This window comes from Anas acuta, chromosome 12 (genome assembly GCF_963932015.1).
Source record: "Anas acuta chromosome 12, bAnaAcu1.1, whole genome shotgun sequence".
Classification (NCBI taxonomy): Eukaryota; Metazoa; Chordata; class Aves; order Anseriformes; family Anatidae; genus Anas; species Anas acuta.
This window is the reverse complement of record NC_088990.1, coordinates 18,989,123-19,014,332: the sequence shown is the minus strand read 5'-3', so window position 1 is coordinate 19,014,332 and position 25,210 is coordinate 18,989,123. Positions and strand designations below refer to the sequence as shown.

Sequence of the window (25,210 nt, the reverse complement as noted above, 5' to 3'; positions counted from 1 at the left end):
TTCATTCCAGTATCTTCGCTGAATAGTACATAGTAGAAGAAATTGTTTGGGGGACAGCTGATCCTAAAATTTGTTCTAGGTGTATTCTAAGGCAAACATTATGGAGTAAGGGATGGGATAAAGAACAGAGTTCCTCTGAGAGGATTAGGACACATGCTGCAGGACAGCAGAAAATGCTAGCAAAATAAAATTTCTTTTCAATTAAAAGGAACATCAACAATAAAAAATAATCTGCTTGAAATATCTTTGTGCATTTGGAAATCAAGTTCTAAACTCTGTGACTCTGCACATTTTTAGTAAAAGGCATTCAATTTAGTTGTATAGCATGTATAGTTGTATAAAACATATAGAGGGAAGAAATTTGTAAGTGGATATCTTCTATATGCAATTTAGCATTTTTGGAAACGTATGGAGATAATTATATATCAGTAACTGAATGGCTATGTTATTGCCATGAAAACCTAACATACTGCTTATTAAGAAGTTTCACCACTTATTGTATGCTTGATTTATGAGTTGAGGATTAGAGACTGTCATGCAAGTTAGGAAGGTGATTTTGAGAGCAATGTTATGGATAAACTGAGATTTTATAGTGTTGTTCCAAGAATGACAGAAAAATTGGGAAAACTATGGCCCATGAGACAGAAATTATTGTAGCAAGAGAAAATTACTCATAGAGCACACTCCTGGTTATCCTCTTGCTTCCCTGAGAAATGTAAAAATGTGTGGCTTTTACAAAGGCTCGAAAACCTAATGTGTAGAGTTTTGCATGCAAAATTTCTCTGAAAATCTGCTTGGAGACCAAATTTTGGAACTGTTTGGAAAAAAAAAAAAAAAAGTATTTTTATATAACCAGTGATAAGATAAATAATATATAAGTAATATAAAATTATTTATTTACACAGGGGCTCTAGAATTTGATGTTTGATTACCATTTCCCTCTAATAAGAAAATGCTGCTGTTATTATTTATCTTCAACATATGGAAATTTTCTTATGATTCTTTTGTGTGTTAAGCCTTGTTATCTTCTCACAGATTTGCAACACCACAACAGTTAACTATGATAGTTGTATAATGCCCATCAGATAGTTTTGTGTGGAAGTTTCGGAAAGGAAGTTTAGAGACGACTTGAAATTAAGTGCTCATAGAGCCCATAAACACTAAATTAAAGTACATAAATGATGGACACACATATCTTACTAAACGCTTAGACATAGAGGACAGAGAGAAGACTGACTCCACAGCAGCAGCAACAAAACCACAAAAACCTTGTCTGCATTCACATACAGGAAAGAAAAACAAATATTCTGGTATATGTAGTTTTTTCATCACAGGCTTAGCAATGCACAAAAGGATAGCATGCATGCACCAGTACAGTTGTGCTTCATTACCATGGTGATGAGGGATTAATCAAATGTATAATAATGAGTTTAATAATGACTATTAGGCAGATACTCAGAAGACAAGGGACTAGAATGTTAGCTCCAGATTTTGTTAACTCTAAACTGTGATGCTCTACAGTTTCCAGCGTTACAGCTCCTCTACTTTTGAGAGCATGTCATGGCTACCATTACCCTTTTAGAGCAGATGATGTGAAAAACAGTGTTTGTATAAACTAGTCATTATACAAATGCTGTTTACTGTCCTTCCTGCAATTTGGTGAAGGAATTCTAGGATGCATACTTCTTTCTTGACAAATGTGGCTCTCATACATTCTTTCAAATATACCTCCTCCCTCTATGAGTAGGATGAAAGATTTTGCAAAATACAATGAGGTGCCTAAATCTTTTCCTCAGTTTCCTTCAAAGAGATTGATTTGATTTTCCTTCAAAGAGTTTGACTTGGGATTTTCTCCAGTACTTGAATTTCTGGGGTACAGTTTAGATAGAGCTTAGGTAAGATATAGTTAACTTCAGTCTTTTTGCCCAAACTGAAATCCAGGAACATGAAATGTTATTTTCATTAGAGTAAGAAAAATATAGTATGAGTCAGTATTTATTTAATTAGAGTTGTGTTTAGATTCTTAGTTCCTTTATCACAGCAGAAGTACTAGACTTCTTGCTCAGAATGACCAGATGAGTCATTGCATGGATTTACAGCACCAAGCAAGCTCCTTGTCTTCCAGTCCTATCACTGTCCCTCTTATAATTTGTTTAGGCATGTGTGTATGTGTGTCTCCAACTCCAACTTAGAGATGGCACCTTGGCCTTCAATTTTCAAAAATCAGCCCTAGACTATCTAACATAGCTCTAAATTTATTTTTGAGTAGCTTATGCAATCCAGCTGTTTATACAGTGGGAGGAGACATGATCCCTTTCTCTTGAGCTTGTCTGAGTGTTTGGCATACCTGTTGCTTTTATTTAGTTTTATTATTAGTTTTTGAATCCAAACCGGCAGCTTTATCATCCATTAACATCTTGTGCACAGCAATAAATCATGCTAAGAAATCATTGAGCTCTCTTACTTGTTTGGAACTGAATAATAATTTCAGTCCTTTAATGAAGGGTGGTTTCTCACTTGTGCTCTTTCATCTTTCAGTGAAGATCCTCCTATATCAAACCTTAATAAGAAAGGGAGAATTGGCCCTGAGTGTACCTCTAGTTGTTGCATATTTGGTCAGAGAAACAGAGAACTTCCACATTAATCCAACCACCAGGGTCTGCAAAGAATTTGACTGTGAATATATATTTTAAATATGACATATTATATAAATGTAACATATTTTAAAAATGTGATTAATTTAAAAGAATCTTCTTGGGGTGCCATTTTTTCTTTATATCTTAATGCTTTGACTAATTTTTACTTTCAATTCTATGTATGGTTTTGGACGTGTTGGAATTTGCCTTCTATTGTGGCCCCAAATGTGCTAAATCAGCAGAGACTGCTGCAAACTCTGACATATGACTTTCATAATCAGTGTCTGAGTATACTATATGCAGGTCACTTTCGGGGGTGGGGGAGGGGGTGGGGAGGGGAAAAAACACCTAACTAGTAATAACAGAATAACTAATAACAGATTTATATAGCTTATCCTATCATTACTCTTAGCCAGAAAGATATATAACATTAAAACACTACTGCTGTTTCTGACATTTGGAACTCAAGTCAGGATGTACCAGAACTATCTATAGAACAAATTGGAAGTTGCACACTAGGGTTATCAAGTACTCGTTTTAGCATTATAACATTATGTCAGGAAGGAATATAATACAATATGGAATTCATAAGAAGCTGTTTTTGTTTTTGCAACGTTACTTTTAGGATCCTCCAAGCAGCTTTAACTGTGGTTGCAAATGTCAAGCCTGTGTTTTTCTGCTGCTGTACCCATGGATATGTAGATGTTAGAAATTGGACATTAAGAGGATGTTGAAAATATTACATGCACTTAACATTCTGAGAAGCAATTATGCCTGTGAGAGCAACAGACATAATACAATATCAGTCATGTCCTCCTCGGCAGTTTGCATTACTGTTTGTTGCATAAATTCTTGACATGAGCATTTTTCATAATGCTGGTAATTCAACCTATCAGTTTAGTAGGACAGTGAAATATGGCTGATGATACTAAGAACATCTCTGACGAAGTGAAAGCTAGGAACAAGAAAAGGATTAGCTTTTGGGGCATCATTTACTTAGGGATAGATATCAAATGAATGCTAATAGGTTACCTGAAATTTTCTATTCTTATTTATTTTTCATTTTCTCTCAATATTCATGTAATTGTATGTGTATATACTTAAACGTATATATGTATGTTAAAGCAAACTAGAACCACATCTTCATGGGGAAGAGGGCTCAGTTCTGTCGCCGACTGACAATTACCTATCACAGGATCTTGAGGGAGTCACTTTTACCTTGTATTTTTCCCCATTCTATTTCTTGTCTTTTTCAAATATGAGTTCTGAAGTCAGCGAATTTTTCTCATTACATATTTTAGAATTCCTGCATATAAATTTCTTAAATAATTTAGAAGCTTCTAAATGCTACTGTAATGCAAATAGTAAATTATTTTTACATGAGTAACCAAATTGAAGTAAATACGATTATTCATGCATAAAGCTATCTCTGAGGATAAATTGTGGTGGGAGCGGTGCATACCAATGCCATACCAATCACAATTGCCCACAGGAAAAAAGGCTAGCACTTTATATAGTACTTACATACACAGTCTTGGTCAGTATTTCAGTGTCAAGCTTTGTATGTGCCCTTCTAAAGTGGGCACATACAGAATTCATAAATGGGGTATGTAACAATGGGATAGATTGTTTAAAATGTAGAGTAAAAGTCAAGATTTAAAACACATATATTCATTTAAAACGTGACATAGACATGAAACAATTTTTAACTATTAACCTAAAATTATATAGGCCTTATTTAAGGTTATGGAACTTCATTGGCATGTCCAGTTGATGATTATACAATAAGTATATCTTTCTCGAGGACACAGAAGTTGGTATCTCTTACCATCAAGTTTAGGTACCTAACTGAAGTCAAGTGGGGTGAATTGAGGATAATGTATAGAACTCATTTAACATAACAAAAGTATAATTGCAGTTTGTGTGTGTATGTGCATTTATAAGTTAATATATAAACACAGATACACAGACCTAATCAAATAAGTGTGTGTTTATCAGACCCAGACTTCCATTATGGCCAGCTTTGCTTTATGGACAAAAGACATTCTCAATATTAAAACAGCTTTTAAAAATTTCCTCAGTGACACATTGTCAAAATTCAAGTCTGGTGCTCAGAAAGCACTCAGACTGGACTGCAGGTAAAGAAATTAAAGACAGTTACAGTTAATACATTTGAGCTTTTTAATAAAAATAACTTCATGTTTAAAAGAATTAATATCAAATTCTGTAATTAAGCAGCCATCAGTATAAAAGGCATACCAGTGATTTATGCTAACAATTGCTTCATTGTAAAGTGACAGGTAGTGAACTGCATAAGCACTTTTTCTCTGTTGATAAGATCATGGTCAAGTATGTCCCACTTAAAAAAAACACACACTTCAATATTATATATTCTTAGGGTAGTATGTAGTCTGGTAGAGGTTGATATAATGATCTCTATTTGAGCAACATTCATGTAATGCTATTTACCGCTGAAAATAATACATTGCTTAGATCATATTGCTATTGTCATACAGTTGTCCATCATTCTCATTCCTTCTTTGGCAATGAGAAATTTAAAACTTCTTAAATTTTTATATGAATTATTGCAGAATGTTTTCTGAATTTGGTTAGTTATTTGGTTAATAATTTTATTTATTAAATAAAAGGTGAAAATACTTTGTATCAAATTCTCTGCTAGTGGAAAGTGGTGTAATAAACACAAGACAAAAGCCCTAGCTCCGTATGTTTTCTCATGAATTTGGTCTTTGATGATTTTATGTACTTATGGTGAATTACAAGTGTATTCATATGGTTCTCATTGCACCACTGTAGTATTATAAACTTCTTTATCACTCTGTGGTTCTGTGCAGTATTTTCTGTTCTTTAGTTGTGTGGCATGCTGCCTGCTTTGGACTGTGCCCTGGAAACTGTTCACATTATTGTCAATTCCACAACTGTTGTAAGGACAGACTTAAAAATAAAAAATAAAAAATAAAAAAAATAAAAAGCTCTCCTTTCAAATATGACATAAAAATACAGTGTCTCACTAAAATGTAAGCTTTTGATAGCAGCTAGCAGTGAAAATAGTAACTGAAAGATTAAAGCTTTTTGTTTACGTGGAGCAAGAAACATCTAGCATCTATGAAATGTGGACAAATACTTAGCAAAAAATATCTCAAAAGGACTCTTTTTCAAAGACAAATAAAGCATAAGACCAAAACTAAAAGTTTAATTAGAGGTATGTATTTTTCTACATTTCATACTCTATTATTTTGTCCTTTCTTCAAAGTGAACCTCTCTAAACAGGGTCTTTAGTTTAAGCCAAGGTCCCTTAGTATAAGCCTAATAAGCTTAATATTGCTTCACAAACAACTTTACTCTTTTCCAGTGTGGTGCTGAAGGAATTAAGGCAAACCTGTATGTTCTAAACATTTTAGCCAATAGTTTCAGGTTCTTCATAGGCTACTTGATTTGCCTGAAGTTGAGGATTTATCTGCAAGATAGATAAATGTTCCTTGGTTTAAAGCATGTTATGTGATGAAATTGGTGCAACATTCAACTAATTTGTTAGGCCTCTGACATTAGACTAGAGGCAGTTTAAGTTTTTATTTGAAGGATGGATGGTGCAGAACAGAAAATACAGTGAGTGGATAATAGGGGAATTATTTTGTGGAAAATAATTTCTTTGTACAAATATTTGCTTTACTGCTGTGCAGCTGTAAGCATAATTTCTAGCAGCAGATGAACTAATGTAATGTGATTGATTGCAGGTTCCCTCAAGAGTTGAACATGGGGAAAATCAGTGCTGAAATCATGTGGACTCTGTTTGCCCAGGACATGAAATATGCGCTTGAAGGTAATTATAAAAAAAATTATTAATTGCACTAGAGAGTTCACCCATACTGACCTCCATTGCAAATCACACCTGGAATCACATTTCAGCAGGTGGTAGGACTTCTCTGATATACTTGTTTAAGATGATGCATAGTTTCGTAAAAAAAAGCATTGTAAAGGAAGAGACTCGTATTGTGACTATATGAAGATATCTGTGGAGCAAGGAAACAAAAAAGTTGTAAATTGAAATGTTAATTCTTATTACCTAGTTTTGACATAAACACCAATGTCCAAAAATCACAATTATGCTTGCTAGTGAGGCAATTATGCACATTACAGGCATTCCAGAGTTTTTTACTAGCTGAAAATTGCTAGTATGCCCATAGGAAACATTTACAGAATGAAGTTATGGAGAAAACACATACAGATAATGAAATCTCCTTTGTGTTCTAAAGACAGGTCGTCTGTTTCCAACAAAATCAAATGCAGTTTCCTTTTGTTCTATAGAGTAGTACTATGGTTAACCAAGGGCAAAATATATTTTTCTCTGCTACAGATAATCTCCTACTAATGGTTTCAGACCCACTCATGAAATTGTGATGACTGCAGAAAAACAAGTAAAAATACCTACATCAAAAAATGCTGAAAATTAAGAATTAAGGGAATAGGCTTAATAAATGATAAAAAAAAAAAAAAAAAAAAAAAAAAAAAAAAGCCCATACACATACAATCACACTAATTTTAGACAATTATTAAAACCATCCCTTGAACAGAAATTTGTCAAACCCTAACTAACACATTTCTGTGAAGAAAATATGGCCTTATCTGAACTTCACAAATATTATTTATCTGTTAAATAGAGTTCAGATTTAAATGTGGGAGAAATGCAAAAGAGGATTTTAGCTTCCATCTGATGTCAAGAGTATAGCTAAAATGAACTAAATGGATCAAACCTGAATTTGATTGGAAGATTTTTGCTGTCTAAGCTATGTAATGAAATGTGTTCCAATGGTCTTGTGTGTGGCCCTTTACAGAGTTTCTCTAAAGAAAAAAAAAAAAAAGGAAAATGACTATCTCAGAAACCAATTGTAAAGAATTCAATGAACTTTTTACTGACAAACTCATGGTCAACCTTATTATGATGGAAAAGGAATTATAATGTAGAATACTATTTTTACAAAGGAAGGTTGTCTCATCCTTCATATTAAAAAAAAAAAAAATCTGTTCAGAAGAATAAATGACTTTAAGGGCTATCCAATTTTTTCTTTGCACTACTACAGAAATAGCTAATTAGAATAAGCCAGATATTGTGATTTTTAGGAAAGAAAAACTCACGTTGCCTTCAGTCATGCCTAACTAACAGCAGAACATGTCTACCAGGGATGAAAATAAATGCACGGTTGGATTTAAACTACAGTGCAACTCAACAGGCAGAATGGATAAAAAAAAAAAAAAAACAACAACTGTATTCAATGAATATTTTCTGTATTATTCACTCCACGATGTCTAATGTGTTAATGTGGTACTTTGATGATACTGCAGATTTTTGTCATGATAAAGAGAGAAAAGACAAGTTACTAAAGCACCTGTTAATGGGAAAATTGATTTGTTCATCTACTGTTGTGTTACTTTAATTTGATAGTTTTATTATTTTAATATTGGAATATTCACACTAAGCGCAACAGAAGAACTTAAAGATAGAAAGAAAGGAAGAAGGAAATTACAGGAGTAGTGATTATAATCTGTATAATGACAGAAGAAGATATAAGAAACCAAATCTAAGGCATAGGTAGAAGAAGAGATTTGCAAACTAGTATTAGAACTCAATGTTCTATAGTCATGTCAGAGGATCAAAAGAACTAGTCTGAGAAAGATAACATTAGGCAGAAGATCACTGATCTCTTTGAGAGTGATCAGTGAAAGCTGATCAGAGCTGAGAAATATGAAGACCAACTGAAAACCACTACTTTGGGTTAGGACATATTCCTGGAAATGTCAGTGATAACATTTTGCTGTCTAGACAAGCTGTAAATCAGGAGGCATCAACAGATGAGTGTACAGTAACTGAATGTTCTGATCATACTTACAGGTAACTAGCATAAAGACTAATAAGAATTTCTAACTGCCATTATATTGTCAGGCTTCCATAACTTTGGATGCATAGTTACACTCTGCAGACAGCCACACCTGAGCACTGCTGTGCTTATCAATGTTCTGTACTGCAAGAAAGCAATTCTCTTAAGACCACTCTAACTGCTAAGTGGAGTGTATTTGATCATTTACTTGATCAAGCAATGTTTTGTATTCTGGTTCAGAAGCTAGAACAAGAAGCTCTTAAAGCAGAATTAATCATACAAAATTGGAAGGTTGGGCTGGATAAGGACTTGAAAACAAATATTAATGTAATACCTGATTGTTTAGAAAGATGTAAAGAGGATTCATTAGGAGGCACTCGACTATTTAAGTCTATTCCAAATGAGACCCTCTGTATGGCCTTGCCTCTCTCTTGCTGTTGATACTGTCTATCTGAGAGGAGCAAATGCCATTTTTCTCAGTAAAAATCCCAGGTTACTCTCAGAATCAACAGTGAAACAGTTCCTGTGGAAAAAGAATAAGTAAAGGAAATTGAAATTCATTATAAATTCTGATAAATGTACATACTTTCACTTTCTGTGTTTTCATTCCTAAACAGGAATCTTGATAAGTGTAATCACAATATATATATCAGCATTCTGCTCCTCTCTCCAGCTTTACTGTTCTTTAAATTATTAATTCTTTCCCTGAATCTTCTGCAAACTGAGTTTGATTCTGCAATGGATAGTGACAATAAGATCTTTCTCCTTCAATTCTGCAAAATTAGGAGAAGCAAGCCCTTAAATATGGTCATACTCGATCCTCATGTTTTTAATGGAGCTCATCCTCATCATTAAAGCGCATCACATTCTGCTATGCCCAGTCTAGCCTTCCAAGTTATTAATGCAGACTACCATCTGTTCATATGTACAGTTCATGGCTGTTATCACAACCTCTACCTGATCCAATTTAATATTAATCTTCTCAAGCATCATTTTGGTGTTATAAAATTGATTCCTTTCTGCATCCAACCAAGAGACAATGAAAAAGTCCATCATTTGAAAATTTATCACTGATGTGATTTAAAAAAAAATAGTTTATTCAAGATTCTGCTTCTGTTTCTTGTGTGGGGTTTTTTTGTTGTTGTTGTTTGTTGTTGTTTTTTTTTTCTCCCACTTTATTAATTCCTACCCACTGCTCACATCAACATAAATTCAGGGAATGAATACATCACAACTTCATCCTCAAACAGAAAATGAATACTGGAACAACTAGTTTACACTCTTATTTTCCCTTTTTCCTGAGAGCAGTGAGAATGGCTGTCCAGGCTATGTCCTCTGACCAGCTGAATGCCTCATCATCTACATCAGGGGATGTAGGGAGCTGCAGCTACTGCTGTGAAGAACTGCTGCTCTTCAGTAGTATTGTCTGACCCTTTTGTAATAGGAGCCAATAGGTGCTAGGAATCAAGCAGCAGCAGTCATTACACCCCTCCATCTTGTCTTCCCCCTTGATTCTTCCCCAGGAACAGTCCAGCCCTCTGTGATGGGCATGGCAGGATGCTAGGAGACTGCTACTGTGAGATGTAGAAGACAAAGGGAACAGCAGTTTCCACAGCAGTGGCCTTTTGCTCAATCACAGTGGCTGCACATCTGTATGAATACTATCGTAGCGTGTTTGCATGTGACGGGGTAGATGGTTGCTGTCAGGGCAAAGAGCTCACTCAATGGGTGAGGAGAAAAATGGGCATCCCAAAGCAGAGATCTGGTCTCCACAGCTGCTGAGATCAGGGCTACAATGTTCCAGGTTGACATGCCTTGCAAACAATAGATTGCACTAAAATCTGGTACTGAATTATTCATTTCATTCTAGATTTTCTTTTGTTTCAGAAATAATTACTATGTTTTGCCTTTGGATAATATTAGAAGTTCTGTGAAAACTTTAACAGATTGATTCCACACTAGTTTTAATTTTCTTTCTGATCTAAGGAGCTCAGGATTATTTTCTTGTGTAGATTCTGCATGGAAAAGGTATCACACATTTCTCTTTGAGAACTGACTTAGAATCATAGAATCATTTAGGTTGGAAAAGACCTCTAAGATGATCTAGTCCAACCTTTAACCTAGCGCTGCCAAGTCCACCATTAAACCATGTCACTGAGCTCTACATCTACATGTATTTTGAAGACCTCCAGGGACAAAGACTCAACTGCTTCCCTGGGCAGACTGTTCCAATGCTTCACAACCCTTTCAGTGAAGAATTTTTTCCTAATATCCAAGCTAAGCCTCCCCTGGCGCAACTTAAGGCCATCTCCTCTTGTCTTATCACTTGGTGCTTGGGAGAAGAGACTGATTCCCACCTTGCTATAGACTCCTTTAAGGTAGGTTTGGCCCTTTTTTTTCTCTCTGCAGGTTATTCATAAGGTAATATGCAAAATTGATTATACATTGTTTTTTAGCATTCAGTTTATACAAGCATACCTGAGTCCATAGGATGTTTACATTTCTGTACTGTTTGGTCTATAAAGTATTCTGTATTTATAGTACAAGCCAATGTGAACAGAGAGAATTCTAACAGCAGTGCAAATAATTTGTTACTGATTTCATATGGTAAGAAATCTTTTCCTTTCCAGGCATGAAGATGCAAAGGTTAAAAGGTGATGAGAGAGAAATGAGAGGAAATTAGACATACAATTTTAGAAGTATTTTTTTTATTCTGTGTCCTCAGAAGTGTGTTTTTCATACTTTTTCTCTGATTTTTGAATAGGTCAGATCAAATGTCCAAAGTTATCCAGTTTTTTAGAAATAGTACATTCTAATTGTTGTTATTATGATAATCTAATTCTGGTAATGGCCAGAAGTCAGTATCAGGATCAGGCCAGAAATGAATTAGCTGTTGTATAGATACAGTGAGAGACAGCCTCAGTCCTGCAGAAGGAGTATTCTGAAGTGTCACGCCATATAAAAATAAAAGAGGATGAAAGTCATTACACCATTTTAGGCACTTAATATAGATTTGTTTTTGTAGTTTTTTGTTGTCCAAAATGGTCACACCATTTGGTGACAGATTTCAAGTCCATTTTCACTCCAACTTAACAATTTACAAAGTTTCTCTTAAGGTAGAATGCAGCTTTGGCTTAGAGGAAGACTACAGAGCAGATTTGGGGTGGGGAGGGTGGGGAGGCACAGGTTATGGAAGAGAAAGCAAGGCAGTATCCGTCAGAATGCGGGATTTCATGAGGGTATCAAACTATTAAACCTTTTGATTTTAGTGAGTCCCATTCTGTATTCACACACTTTAACAAATAGGATTTATCCTGGTTTCTCCAGAGACCTGAGAGAAGAGTCAAATGTAGCCTCATGGGGAATAGAGGAAGAAAGGGAAAAGGACAAGCTGGTTATAACTGGGTTTAATAATAAACTTCCCACTGGCAGATGGTAAAATTGAATATGATATGACTGGAAGAAGAAGAGAGTTAGAAATGCTTTTCGGTCACTCTTTATTTTCCATTTTAGATGTATTCATTGTGCCAGATGTTGCTGGAGAAAATGCAGTGGATGTCTGACGTCATTATTTAGTCTTAAAGTTGACACTCAGTAATAGCAGTGTATATTGCCCCATATATTTGATAATGAAAGCTCTGGCCTCATTTAATCTTCTTTTATCCACTGAAAATTAATCTTACTGTGAACATTGTTATTAGCTCTTACCCAAGCAGTCACTGATTGTAAATCATTTATGTAACAACTTTTCCTGAAGGCTGCCTACTTCTGAGCAAGACAATTTTGCTAGTCACCATTTTCTAGTGCTACCACAGTACATTGACAATTAAACAGTATATGATAATTTAAATGAAACCTACAGTGATTAATAACTATGGGTAATTAATTATGGGTAAAATAATACATCACATGTCCCTGTCTTTTCTGTAAACTAGTAAGTTGAGTATGCAAATAAGGGAGATGTGTTCTGTTCAGCTGAAAGGGCTGTATATAAAGACCTAGACATACTGGAGAGAGTCCATTGGAGGGCTATCAAAATGATCAAGGGACCGGAGCACCTCTCCTATGATGAGATGCTGAGAGAGCTGGGACTGTTCAGCCTGGAGAAGAGAAGGCTCAGGGAGTAATCTTACCAACGTGCATAAATACCTGAAAGGAGGGTGCAAAGATGAGAGAGCCAGGCTATCTTCAGCCATGCCCAGTGCCAGGACAAGAGGGAATGGGCACAAACTGGAATACGGGAGGATTCATCTGAACATCAGGAAACTCTTCTGTACTGTGTGGGTGGTGGAGCACGAGCACGGGTTGCCCAGAGAAACTGTGGAGTCTCCCTCCTTGGAAATTTTCAAAAGGCTTCTGGACATGGTCCTGAGCAACCTACTCTAGGTGTCCCTGCTTCAGCAGGGATATGGACCAGATGCCCTGCAGAGGTCCCTTCCAACCTAAACTACTCTGTGATGTCATCTCTAGGAGTAGGAAGAAATCTCCATCTTATACCAAAGGGCAGTCAAGATTTCCTCTATATTTTATTAGCCTGGAACACTATTATGCCTCATATTTCTTCTTGTGATTGATTATTGTTCTACACCTGTAAGATGATGCAATTTCACTGCAACTCATATTTTTACAAAAACTAGACTTACACCTTTTTTTCCAGAGTAATTTTATTGCTGGGGGGCAGAAGTAATCAAGAAAAAGTTGTGATTTTGCCCCCCCAAAAAGTCACTTGAGAGGGGACCTGTGTTGTTTTAGTGCACTTCAGCATCTGTTGGCGAAAAGGCTCATCCTTCTCATTCCTCCAGGACATTCCTCTAATACAGGGATTTAGTACAGCAGCTAGGGCTTGAATTTCCCTTTCCTTTTTCTTGGGAGCTTTTTCCTCCTTCTTCTGTCAGAGTGGAGCTGCTGGGGATCCAGTTGCATCTTTTCATGAATTCTGTGAATTAATCACCTTGTGAACCAACTTGCATTTTGTACTTCTTTCTTTCTAGAAGCATTGACCAATGCCATCTTTCTTATTTTTCTTTATCAACTGGAATAAAACCTTAGAGAAAAAGAAACTTGAATATAACAAGCAACCTTCATGATATTTTTAATCTTGCTTAATCCTAAACTTCAAATTAAGCCACTTCATACAAGCTTTCCTCACAGAATCATAGAACATTCTGAGATGGAAGAGACCCACAAGGATCTTTGAATCCAAATCCTGGCTCCACACAGGACCACATAAAAATCAGACCATATGTCTGCAAAAAAAATATTATTCTCCCAGCCCCAGTTCTATTGAAGACTCCATTTTTTACTTTCAGGACTTATCCATGTATGGAGATTAACTAGTGGGTTTGTTTTGTTTTGTTTTTTACTAGATGCACCGTTAAATTTCCCCCTATGGGCAAGTGCATTAGATCTAAACTAAACATTTGATATCTATCCCAGTACTCCTCGGGAGAATAGGATAAATCCATTAAAACTGCTTGTTTCCACATTATCTTTTTACAAACACTTAAACTAACAGCTTTAAGTGCATTTTCTGGGGTAACAATTAGAGAACGTCTCTGTGTTTTTGCCCTTTCTTGCTATACAGGCTGATCCAGATAAAACACAGGTAATTACTAAAGCCTTGCATTTATCTTGCTGTCTGATTCTTCCTGTTCTGCAATTTGTTCTACTAATTGTTTATAAAATGCTACCATGCCTATTTGGTAGGGTGTTATGCTCAATTTGCAATCTTCTGTCAAGCCAAAGAGCAGAGAATCTAGTCCAAATATTTCCAGTATTAAGCATTTGAAACTTCCACTATATTCTTCTATTCTTCGGAATCAGGGTTTTAATTATTGTCATAGATCTCCTATTAGATAGAATGGACAATTTCTTCTGATCCATTCATAGCTTGTATTTCTGTAGGCTTTCCATGATAAATTTATGTACAAAGGAAGAATTCCACTAACAGTAAGAAAGCACAGATTAGTTCAGTCCTTGGATGCAAGTGATTATTTCCTTTCACAATCATAGTAGACACGTATACCCAAAGGCAGATTTTTTCTGTTTGTTCTTTGAATATAATTGATCTGTTTATTAAATTTAACTGATGTGATATTGAAGGGCAGAATCTATACTAAGGTTGATCTTATTATTTTCAGTAATGGCATTTTTCTTTGTCTTAGTTGCAAGCAGGACAGAGCAAGTTTATGCTTAATCAGTTTGTTTTCCATCTTTGAATTGTCCTGTTGATAACATAACCATCCACTTCTTTCAGAACTATTTGGGAAGTATTTGATGCTGAGGAATTAATAAATTGATGAGACTAATAAGACAATTTTTCAATAAAGAGTAAAAAACAACTCAATAATATTCAATTAAAATCAAAGTTTACTTGTCAAAATTAATTTGAAATCTTTAGGGTATCATAATGTTTAGTGTAACATAGTAGAGAGAAAATGGAGCAAAGCAGAGGGCTTTGAGCAAATGGACTCATTCTGAGAACTCCTACTTGAATATAAATGCGATGTCAATTCAGCTTTTAAAGCAGTCTTCATTATGTCAAGGATTGATTAGCTCAATCCACTACAGGCAAGACAAAAAAAAAAAAAAAAAAAAAAAAAAAAAGGTAAATCCATTTTTTCCTCACAGTTTACAATTAATCCTGCCTTCATTTCTTAGTTTCTGTTCACTGAGGAAATATGATTCTGTGGTTAAGAAATATGTGCACATCCATGTTGCCTTTCATAATTTATATACACCCCCTTAGTAAATTTCATAGTTCCACATTTGTACATTATTAATAACACAGCTTAATTTGTGCATATGCGCATTGCATAAAGATGTTCAAGGTGGAATCCATCACGTCTGTGAAGTGTTCAAAGATATTTTGATGAAAATTTCTGAGCAAATGCAGAGATAAAATTGAGTATGATGCAGAAGTCTCTTATGAAAAGACATATTTTTTAAATGAGAATTAAAAGAGGTTTTTTTTTTATTATGTTAGTACTTTAGTATAGTATTTTAGTATTATTTATCAGTTGCAAATCAGTTGTAGGAATTGCAATTAAAAAAAAAAAAAAAAAAAAGGAGGTAATGACAGAACAAGTTTTTCAGTCTTAGTTTTCAGTTTATTATATTTACCCTGAAACTAAGAGCCTTTTCAGAAAGGTCGGTAGTATTTCACATTATCAAAACAAATGTAAATTACCCATAATTATCAATTAGTTGTGTCCTGCTCTCTATTTCAGTTAATAACCAGTGACTTCCATTGCCTTTAGCAAAGTATAAAAACACTGAGATGAAATTCTAGTAGAATGTAATGTTAACTTCTAAACCAGTTATGAAATTTAAATTTGCTTTCTTCTTTATCCGTGGCCTGATCCATTACGTTACATTCAGTTATAGTCTTTCAGTTCACTACAATAGTACAGAGATTAAATCTATAGCACTAGATCTCCAAACTGAAAATGTATGGCCTGTGTTGTTTCATATTTGTATTAACTTGTGTGAGTTTTTTTAGAAATTGTGGAAACATCCATGGGTCCTAATCTAAATTCAGAATGGCTACAGTGATGTTCCTATGCTTTCTAACCTACATTCATGGTTATTGTGGATGAACTCATCTAATATCATCCAGTTAAAATTGTCATGGGCCGACTCTTATGTGCACCTGTCTTACCTGTTCTTTTGTTTCTGTATGCTGAAGAAATAATATGTATAGATACCAAATGACTTTTGAGACCATGCAATGTATTTTCTGATATTCTCATATGTTTATATTAAGATTTTAGTATGTATTTTTCACCTATATGTAGCCATATGTAATATGAGATTGTTGAAATATTCTTTCCACAGTATAATAGCCTAGAGAAGGAAGAAAAAAATCACTCAGTTTATCATGAATTATTTTTGTACCCATTTTTAATATAAGTTAGATCTAAACTTCCAAAAGAAAGTTATACCCTCCTGGACAAATTTGCCCATCACTCGTAGCATCTGATTACTTGAAATGAAATAAACATTTGCATGGTTTGTGATACTACAGCATTCTTAAGTTGCATTGTGTAAACTAATAACTCATTCATGTAAAACTCAAATGAAAAAATACTATTCGTTTCAGAATTTCCACTTTATTGGGAATGCAATAAGAGATTTTTCTTAATTTAAAAAATAGATGTATAAATAATTTGATAAGATAGTCGTTCTCAAAGACTGGTCTCACATATAAGAACTACCTATTATTGAGCAAATGTTTGGTAATCTAGCTATCTACACTAACAGTTTGCGGAAAAATTCCTACCAGAACAGAAAAATAAGATTCTTCAAGTGTGTAGAAAGTAAGAACCATGAGAGCAGGCATAAATCTTTCTCTGTGGTTCTGTTTAAAGCTAGAAAACAATAATCATGCTAGGGAGAATTTGTAATACTCTCAAATGCAATGTTTAGACAGAAGCTGATTTACTGTTTTTTCTTTAGAGTAATGAAAAGGTAATAAAGGTGCAAATGCTAACACAATGTTAAAAAGGCAGTAAGAGCCCCTGGGAGTATTTCATAAAATGATTCACACAAAACCGTAATTCAGTGCATAACATGCTTCTAAAACTTTTTTTTTTCCCTTTGGAAGGGGGCAGAGAGAGGGTGTTACGGTACTGTGATATTAATGAAGTATTGGTGTAACATAATAAAAAAAATAAAAAGTTCCTGTTAATGTACCTGGTCAGAGCTGAAAAACGGAGAATGTTTCACAGAAAGGTGATTTGAAAGAGGTGAAATGTTTATGCATAATATTTACAAAATAATGTTATTCCTGGTGGGCATCTGTACTAATTCACTTTTTAAGTGAGCAGAAATAAGAGATTTTTGGTTTAAGGAAGAATGTGAAAGTGACAAGACACTTCAAACACATGCCATCTGTGGAGATTTTAGGCAGCTGTGTGCAGTAAGTAAAGGAAAGATTACTCTGCTCAAGATTTGTGAATCCACAGTTTCCTGCTGTGGGAAAAGGAAATGAAAGACTTGAGCAAGGATAAAGTGCCTGCTAGCTAACAAAATGAAAGAATGGAGTTGATGTTCAAGGTCTGAAGTGGATGGATAGAAAAGAATGTGGAGCACAGTGGAAAGGCTAAAATAAGGGTCATAATCTTGGAAGAAATATAGATATTTGTTACAAAAATAGCCTTTAAAAATACAGGAAGTGGAAGTGGTTAGGGGAGAGAATTTCAACGAGCTTCAAGGTGTGAGTCCTTCCTTGACCTGGTCTTCTTCTCTCAGGTTTCTTATGAAACAGGAAGTTAGTGAATAAAAAGTTCCAGATACAATTGCTCCAAAGTAGCAGGTGGCTTCATTACTCCTGCAATTATCTTCATACCCATTATGTTAAAAATAGGAAGCCATTGAAAAGGTGGAGAAGCCCATTTGATAATCTTCAAATCCATTTTATTAAGGCAGTTTTTCTACTTATGCCATCTATAAATCACATGCAAAGTTCTCTCCTCTTTCTCATTCTTAACTGAATGTGATAAATGCAGCCCATTTGCAAATGCAGGATTTGCAGATAGGACTGGCACGTACAGCTGTTACTGCATTTCGTTACTATACAGCTTTTTATGGAATTTGTAACAACCAAAGAATCTAAATAACAGAGTCAGTAAACTTGTGAGGTTTTCTCACTGCAGCAAAGAGAGCTGAAAATCCTAAATTGTAGTTTGGTCAGTTTCTGTTTTGTTTTGTTTTGTTTTTGTATGTTTGTTTTTTCTTAAGGGTACTCAGAAACTCCACAGTTGCTACTACCTCAAAAAAAAAAAAAAAAAAAATCAAACCAGTTGGGCTTTAAAATGCAAGTACGGCATTGTTATTGTATCAATAGTGTATTGAGACACAAGAATGTTATTTACTGTCAAAATGTTATTAAATACTTTTATTTCAACTCCTTCTATTGCAGAACATGAAAAGCAGCGGTTATGCAAGAGCACGGATTACATGAATTTGCACTTCAAAGTGAAATGGTTTTATAATGAGTATGTGCGAGAGCTCCATGCTTTCAAGGATGCAGTGCCTGAATACTCTCTGTAAGTAGTGTGTAGGGAAGTATCCCATGAGTTTGGGCTTGGTGCAATTTATTTTCTTCAAAAATTTATGCTCAAGTTTGTGCAAGATATCAAAAGGTGTAGCACTAATAATTTTAAATATACTTTTTTTCACTTCATCCTTTTTAATTCTTCATTCTGTAAAATTAATTTTTAAAACTGTTAATAGTTAAGTTTCCTGAGTAAGGAAATGTACTACTTACTTCCTGAGTAAGGAAGGAAATGTGGGAACAGCAGCAATATTAGTTCTTGACCCCTGCATTCATTTCATACACAAATCTGGATCAAGATACAAAACTAATGGGATACATTACTGAGATTATTGTCACTGCAATTGATTAATATTTATCTGCTGTTTTCATTTTCACCTTTCCTTCTGAAATTAATATATTCAACCGTCCACTTTTGTATGAGCAATATTTATTTACAGTCTTTAATCTTCAGCAAGTTTTCTGGTTTGCCAAAAGGATTGGGCAGCTTTCACTGCTTCAAAAAAATCTAAGTAAATTGAATAAGAATTGAACAGCTGACATTTTATTAAAGAAAACCTTTCTCCACATTATTTCACATGCAAATAACAACAATAAAAAAAGTTTAAAAAGAAGCAATACTGAAAAAAAGAGACATTTTTAAATAAATATGAATATGATCCCCTGCAAAATATGGGTGCATCTGTCTGATGGCAACTGCAAATTCTACATCATTGGGGTAGACCATTTAGAATAGTGTGGAGGTGAAGCCTGAAAGACATTTTGGTAGCAACAGTACCTTTGGTGACATTTTTTTTTCTAGGATTAAAAGACTTTTTGGCAACTAGAACAAATATGGAGGCATAAAGTGCCAAACTGCTGGGTGGGGTGGCACCTCTTCTCTCAGGATCTTTATGGAATGTACTTTACAAGATTGTTTTTAATATTCAGGTGGTTTGAACCATTTGTCATTCAGTGGCTGGATGAAAATGAGGATGTCTCAATGGAGTTTCTTCATGGAGCACTAGAAAGAGACAAAAAAGATGGGGTGAGTCCTTATTTTTTAAAGCAAAGAAAAAGAATGTACTAAGGCAACACAATTATTTAGTACTGCAAAACCAGAAGTACACTTGATCCTGCAGTATGCTCATTAGGCCTCCTAAAATAAAGTGGCAGTAACAATACTTAAAAGATAACCCTATGAACAAACTCCTGCTCCAATTCCATCTGCCTAAATTCCTCATAGATTTCAGTCTATAGCTTTACTAACAATTATGTGATACTGATGTCATGAAAGAGAATTTTGATTTTACTTCTAAGGGGACTGAAAGTAACATAAAGGTAAAAAATCACAATTCTCAGTATTACCAGTAAGATTTTATTTATTTGTTACTTATTCTGATTCTAGGAGGAATTTCAAAAACAGTTATACATTTCAAACAAGTATTAACACACTTGAATGTCTTCTTTCTCTAGTTTCAGCAAACATCAGATCATGCCCTTTTTTCTTGTTCTGTGGTTGATGTCTTCACGCAGCTCAATCAAAGTTTTGAGATTATCAGGAAACTGGAGTGTCCTAATCCAGAAGCACTGTCTCATTTAATGAGAAGATTTGCAAAGGTAGGTTAAAATCAGTGCATCTCACATAAATTTAAGAGAGAGAGTGCCATTGTGTTGACATTGTACTTAAAAGCTAATTCCGGTGTTATTCAAAAGCAATCCCTTCTAGCTATGACTAGAAATACATACTGCCTGCTTTGTTCTTAAAACACTATTTTCATCTACTTTCACAAAATCATTTACCAGTTTATGAAATTATATCCTGAGATTTCATATGTATGTATTGCTAATATAGTCAATTATTATTTTTGCTAAGTACTGATTACTATCCAAATAATAGAGCAGCTCAGAGAAATGTTACTAATTAGTCAGTGCAAGGGAAGGTAAAATTCAAGGTATGGCAATAAAGCATTGTTGGTTGGAGCACTGAGGTGGTAGTTCTTATTCACCTGCTGCTTGATAAACTTAACTTAGGCCAGCTGTCTATTTGGATTGCAATGCTTCCTCCCAAGTTTCGTATTAATAATTAATAATAGTTTCATATTAATTAATATAGCTGTGATTTCTTTAAAATAGCTTGCATTTACTTCTATTCCTGTGTTTTCATTGCAACATTTTTCCATTTGCAAAGTTCTTATTTACACGGTTATTGCAAAGCTCATATTGCTAAGCTTTGAAAAGTGCTCTCTTGGTCTTATTGTTCCATTATATTTTTAATCTATGCATTGTCACCCTAGAGGATTTTTTGAGTTTGCTACTCTTCCATTACGTATGTAGCACACTGCAAAGAACTAGAGCCTTCAGTGCTTCTCAAAATCAGTATGACAACAATAGTCCCTCTAGTATTGAGGATTACATTCCATTAAGAACAAAATACCATCTGCCATGCAAGGATTTGAAAATGTGTTCACAGGATTGTTTAAATTAAATCTGAAATTAAATAAAATATACAGAATATTTAAGCACCTGTAAAATCTATAGCTTCTACAAACCTCTTTGTGTTCACTTTTTGTTTTGCATGATGATACCATTTAAAACTTTCTTCTCCTCTCCTAGACTATCAACAAGGTGCTGCTTCAATATGCTGCAATTATTTCAAATTGCTTCAGCTCATATTGTGATAAAGAAAATGTGGTGAGTAAAAATCTGTGTTCTGTTTCTGCCTAGATTCCTTATACAATGGCATACTCCAAAAGTAAAAGTGGTGAATATACATTCTCATCTTTTCTTTTTCAAATTTTCCAAGGAAAAAAAAAACATTTGAGTTTTCATTTTGCACTGTCTTGCTTCTTTTATCAGTGATATTCATGGAAGAGTTTGTAAGATCATTATTTCTTGTGAAGGGAGTGTGTGCAGACTTTTTTGCTACTATCACTCTATGCTTTCTCCATGCAGCAGTGAAAAGAAAATCCTGCCTATTCACAAACATTTTGACAAAAAAAAAAAATAATATATATATATATATATATATATATATATATATACACACACACACTTCTGGAATAATATTCTGTTATTAAAAGAATTATGTGTTGTTTTATTCACATAGTTATGCATCAGCCATTTTCTAAGTTACAAAGCTGTCACAGTTTTCTGCAAAGACTGGGTCTAGGAACCAGTCTCTCCCCCATCTATTTTCACTCTCAAAGTACTTTGGTTGTTATTATATATGTTCTTAAGTAGATAATAATGTATGTGATTAATCCACAAGATGTAATTATATCAATTATGACTAGCAATTACATGGCATGTAAGGTTCAGAATGTGAAACGCTGAGATGTGAAAACTGCCCAGCTGGTTGGGAGAAGGTATACAGTCTCCTGGGGGGAGACATTGTCTTAAGGGCATAATAGACAGTCACTGGCTGTGTGGGTTTGCTGGCTGGGCAAAGAGGAGTGTGAAATAAGGAAGGAGAGGCAGCAGAGCTCAGGAAACACAGATTTGCCTCTAAGAACCTAACTGCATGAATGTAGGTCTGCTGAAGAACTTGCCTTTAGCCTAGAGACTATGAATGCACGTATTCATGCGTAAAAGAAATATACCTATTTTGCACATTTTGTGTTTTCTTTGTAGTCCTGTATCTTGATGAACAACATTCAACAGTTACGAGTCCAGCTTGAGAAAATGTTTGAGTCCATGGGAGGGAAGGAGGTGAGTTGTATTTTTTTCCAGGATCACTCAAAGTTCCTTAGAGATCATTAGCACCATGTTTTCAACCCACTAACAGCCTTCACTTCTGCTTGCAAAGAAAATCAGAATTTCAAAAACAGTATATGCAGAACTATTTAATGCCCTGGCAATGCCAGAAAGACCTAGCATTATTTCACAGAAATATGCTAATGATCTGTAAAGTTCTATCAGCACTGAGTGTTTTGTGTTGTAATCTGTACTGTCAGCTTTACTTTAACATTTGTATCGGACCATACTTTGCTTTTTTATGTATTGGTATGTTTTGCTTGTATCTGAAAATTTTGCAAAATATGTGCCTTGTGCTTTGTCTGTAATGTGTCATGTCTTTGTCTAATGCCTCTGACTTGCAATCCACCGAGCAGAAGAAAGAAGGAGAGAGATTCTCTTATGAGGTTTGTGATAGTAAGCATCTTTTATTATTCCTGAACATACATGTATTTTCTAAGGCTAAGAACAGTCACATTTCCTACTAATCCCCATTGATGTATTTGTGTAATTCCCTATGAACTAAAATAAAGAAGAGCTATGCTTGGGCTTTCAGTTGACACTCTAAATTGAGATGTTTTACTAGGCAGATACTGTGAAGTCTTTCAGAATTTCTAAAAAGCTATGAAAATATTTTTAAGTGCACTTTTCAATATCTGAGGGCTTACTTCTGTCCAAGACTAGGCACTATTTCAGCAAGAGCTGCTACTCAACAGTCCAGAAAATGCTTGGCTTTATCTCCTTCTATATACATTAAGACTTTAAAAGTGCCTGAAGTCCAGTCAACAGGAAAGGGGCATAAATAAGTGTTTGAGTACTTGCTGATTCTAGTCTTTAACTCACATGTTGAATGACCAAATGTATGAATGAGAATTACAGTTCTACACTTATAGAAATCCCTTTGGCTAATCAGAATAAATGTTAATATATTCTTTTTTTTTTTTTTTGAATTATTACCATTTTGGAGATGAAATAGCATTGATTTTGAAAGCCTGGCTGTTGTTTTTTGTTTGTTTGCTTGTTTTGTTTTAGTTAAATAGCACAAAAAAAAAAACAAGATAGCAAATGGTTGCCTGGCCAACTGCTAGTCTTCTACATGAATACTTCAAAATTGCCATATGTATTTATTTAAAAAAATACATGCTTATTTGACTAATGTATCAGAAAACATTTTAAAATGCTCAAGATCTCAATCTATTGGAACTCACCTTCTGTAGGTGTGTACATGTGCTTGCAGATAACAGTCATAGTTGTTTCTGACTCCTTCTTACAGTAACTATTATCTGTATTTTTAACTGCCTGTTTTGAAAGCTAAGAAATTAACATCTTTTCAAGACACAGAAACCTGCTTTCTTGTTAAAAAGCAATATTTACATCATGAATATACTATCCTTATTATCACTATCTGGCTTGAAGAAAATAAGTTACAAATATATCAACTTTTTCTTGAGACAAGTTTGGTACTTTCTTAAACCTTAGAACTAAGTGTTAGAGAACTGGAAAACACACAGTTTTTGTATTAAAACATTAACAGCAGGGCTCTGCAGAGGTAAAATACGCCCCCGTTTCCTGCTCACTGGACAGTAATGAATAGCAGGTTCCAGATGAACGTCTCAAATATAGGGATACCGTTTTGTTTTTTTTGTTTGTTTGTTGTGTTGTTTGTGTTTTTTTTGAAGACCCAGTGAGCAACAAAGACTAACTTATATTTTTTAAAAAGAGCATGGTGCTATGGTAACATTAACACATTAATAAAAATAAATAGGCCTTTAAAATCTGCTCCAGGAGGGGCAGAATTAATATGCAATATTTAAGAAAAACAGCTGTATTGAAAAGTCCAAAATAAACTTATTTCCTCATCTTTATACATTATAACAAATAAAAAAAGAACAAGTTTAATTTTCATAAAAATATATTTACAGTACTTTCAGTCTCCTTGCTAATCTCTTATATGCATCTTAGGGTGGAATTTCATTCCAAAACCTGATCGGCACTGGGCTTTGACCTGAATGGGGAAAGTGGCTGGGATGTTGCTGCTGGCAGCATAGTGAACCACAGAACACTTGGCCCCTGCAGCCTACATTCAAGGTTTTGTTTGTTTCTCATTAGGGCAGTTTCTTGCAGAGAAGTACATTCATGTTCTTTTTTTTTTTCATTCATATCCAAGTGCCCCTAAAGTATCTGTCCTCCAACTGGAATAGATAATCCCCTAGACATTCCAGGACCATAAATGCTAATGGTCTATTTGCCTTGTTAAACTAGTATTTAAAGCCAGAAATTAAGCAGCTTCCTTACAAGAGAAAGTAGTTACATTTTTTGCTTGTGGAGGGCAAAAAAATGGCAGATAATTTTAGCAGAATAAATTATATCTCAGTTAAAACAAAACTAATTCTAAGAAAAATTAAATGTTGTTAATGTCCTCAGTGCCACATTATGAGCAGTCAAAATACCACAATCAAATGACAGTCCCTATATTCAGATTAGGCTTACTACATATTGCAGGACAGGGAGCTGTATAAACAGAGAAAAAGACTAGGCTGTCTGCTCTCCTGCCATTAAAATAAAATAGTCTGAACAAAATGAGTTTCTTCATTAACTCTTCTCGTCTGCTGTAGCCTAACGGGGAAGAATTCTACAGGATTATATGAATGAGAGCAGTTTGCTATAATAAAGGTACTTAAGTAGGATACAACCCACTGTTCTTTTTGGTCAAGTCAGTGACAAAATAGTGGAAACAGACTATCATAATGTAGAATTTTGTTTTGTCCTCCAGTTTGTTTAGTCTAAAAAAGAGTGCTTATATCTCCACTAATTCATTCTTTTGTGTTCGACACACTGGGAGCTGATAAAAGGGAAAGAAAAAAGAACTAATATTTGTTTTGCTTTTCCCCACATGGCAGAATACTGTAAAA

General features: G+C 34.6%; 1 protein-coding gene and 1 long non-coding RNA gene across 7 annotated transcripts in view; one reads left to right on the top strand and one right to left on the bottom strand.

Annotated features, from left to right (window-relative positions):
* UNC13C (unc-13 homolog C) overlaps positions 1–25,210 on the top strand; it is a 157,866-nt gene that overhangs the window by 96,471 nt on the left and 36,185 nt on the right. For 2 of the 4 annotated variants that reach the window (XM_068695261.1, XM_068695259.1), the window contains 7 exons: positions 6,389–6,474; positions 18,450–18,576; positions 19,515–19,611; positions 20,040–20,183; positions 21,180–21,257; positions 22,197–22,274; positions 22,676–22,705. In XM_068695261.1, coding sequence (XP_068551362.1) covers positions 6,389–6,474; positions 18,450–18,576; positions 19,515–19,611; positions 20,040–20,183; positions 21,180–21,257; positions 22,197–22,274; positions 22,676–22,705 — 640 coding nt within the window. The remainder of the gene's footprint in view (positions 1–6,388; positions 6,475–18,449; positions 18,577–19,514; positions 19,612–20,039; positions 20,184–21,179; positions 21,258–22,196; positions 22,275–22,675; positions 22,706–25,210) is intronic. The other 2 variants (XM_068695262.1, XM_068695260.1) reach the window with 1 other exon arrangement.
* Positions 18,584–25,210, bottom strand: part of LOC137862849 (uncharacterized) — a 115,066-nt gene continuing 108,439 nt past the window's right edge. For all 3 annotated transcript variants that reach the window (XR_011100553.1, XR_011100552.1, XR_011100551.1), the window contains 2 exons: positions 20,019–20,153; positions 18,584–19,587 (listed from right to left, as the gene is read on the bottom strand). This is a non-coding gene — a long non-coding RNA (uncharacterized lncRNA). The remainder of the gene's footprint in view (positions 19,588–20,018; positions 20,154–25,210) is intronic.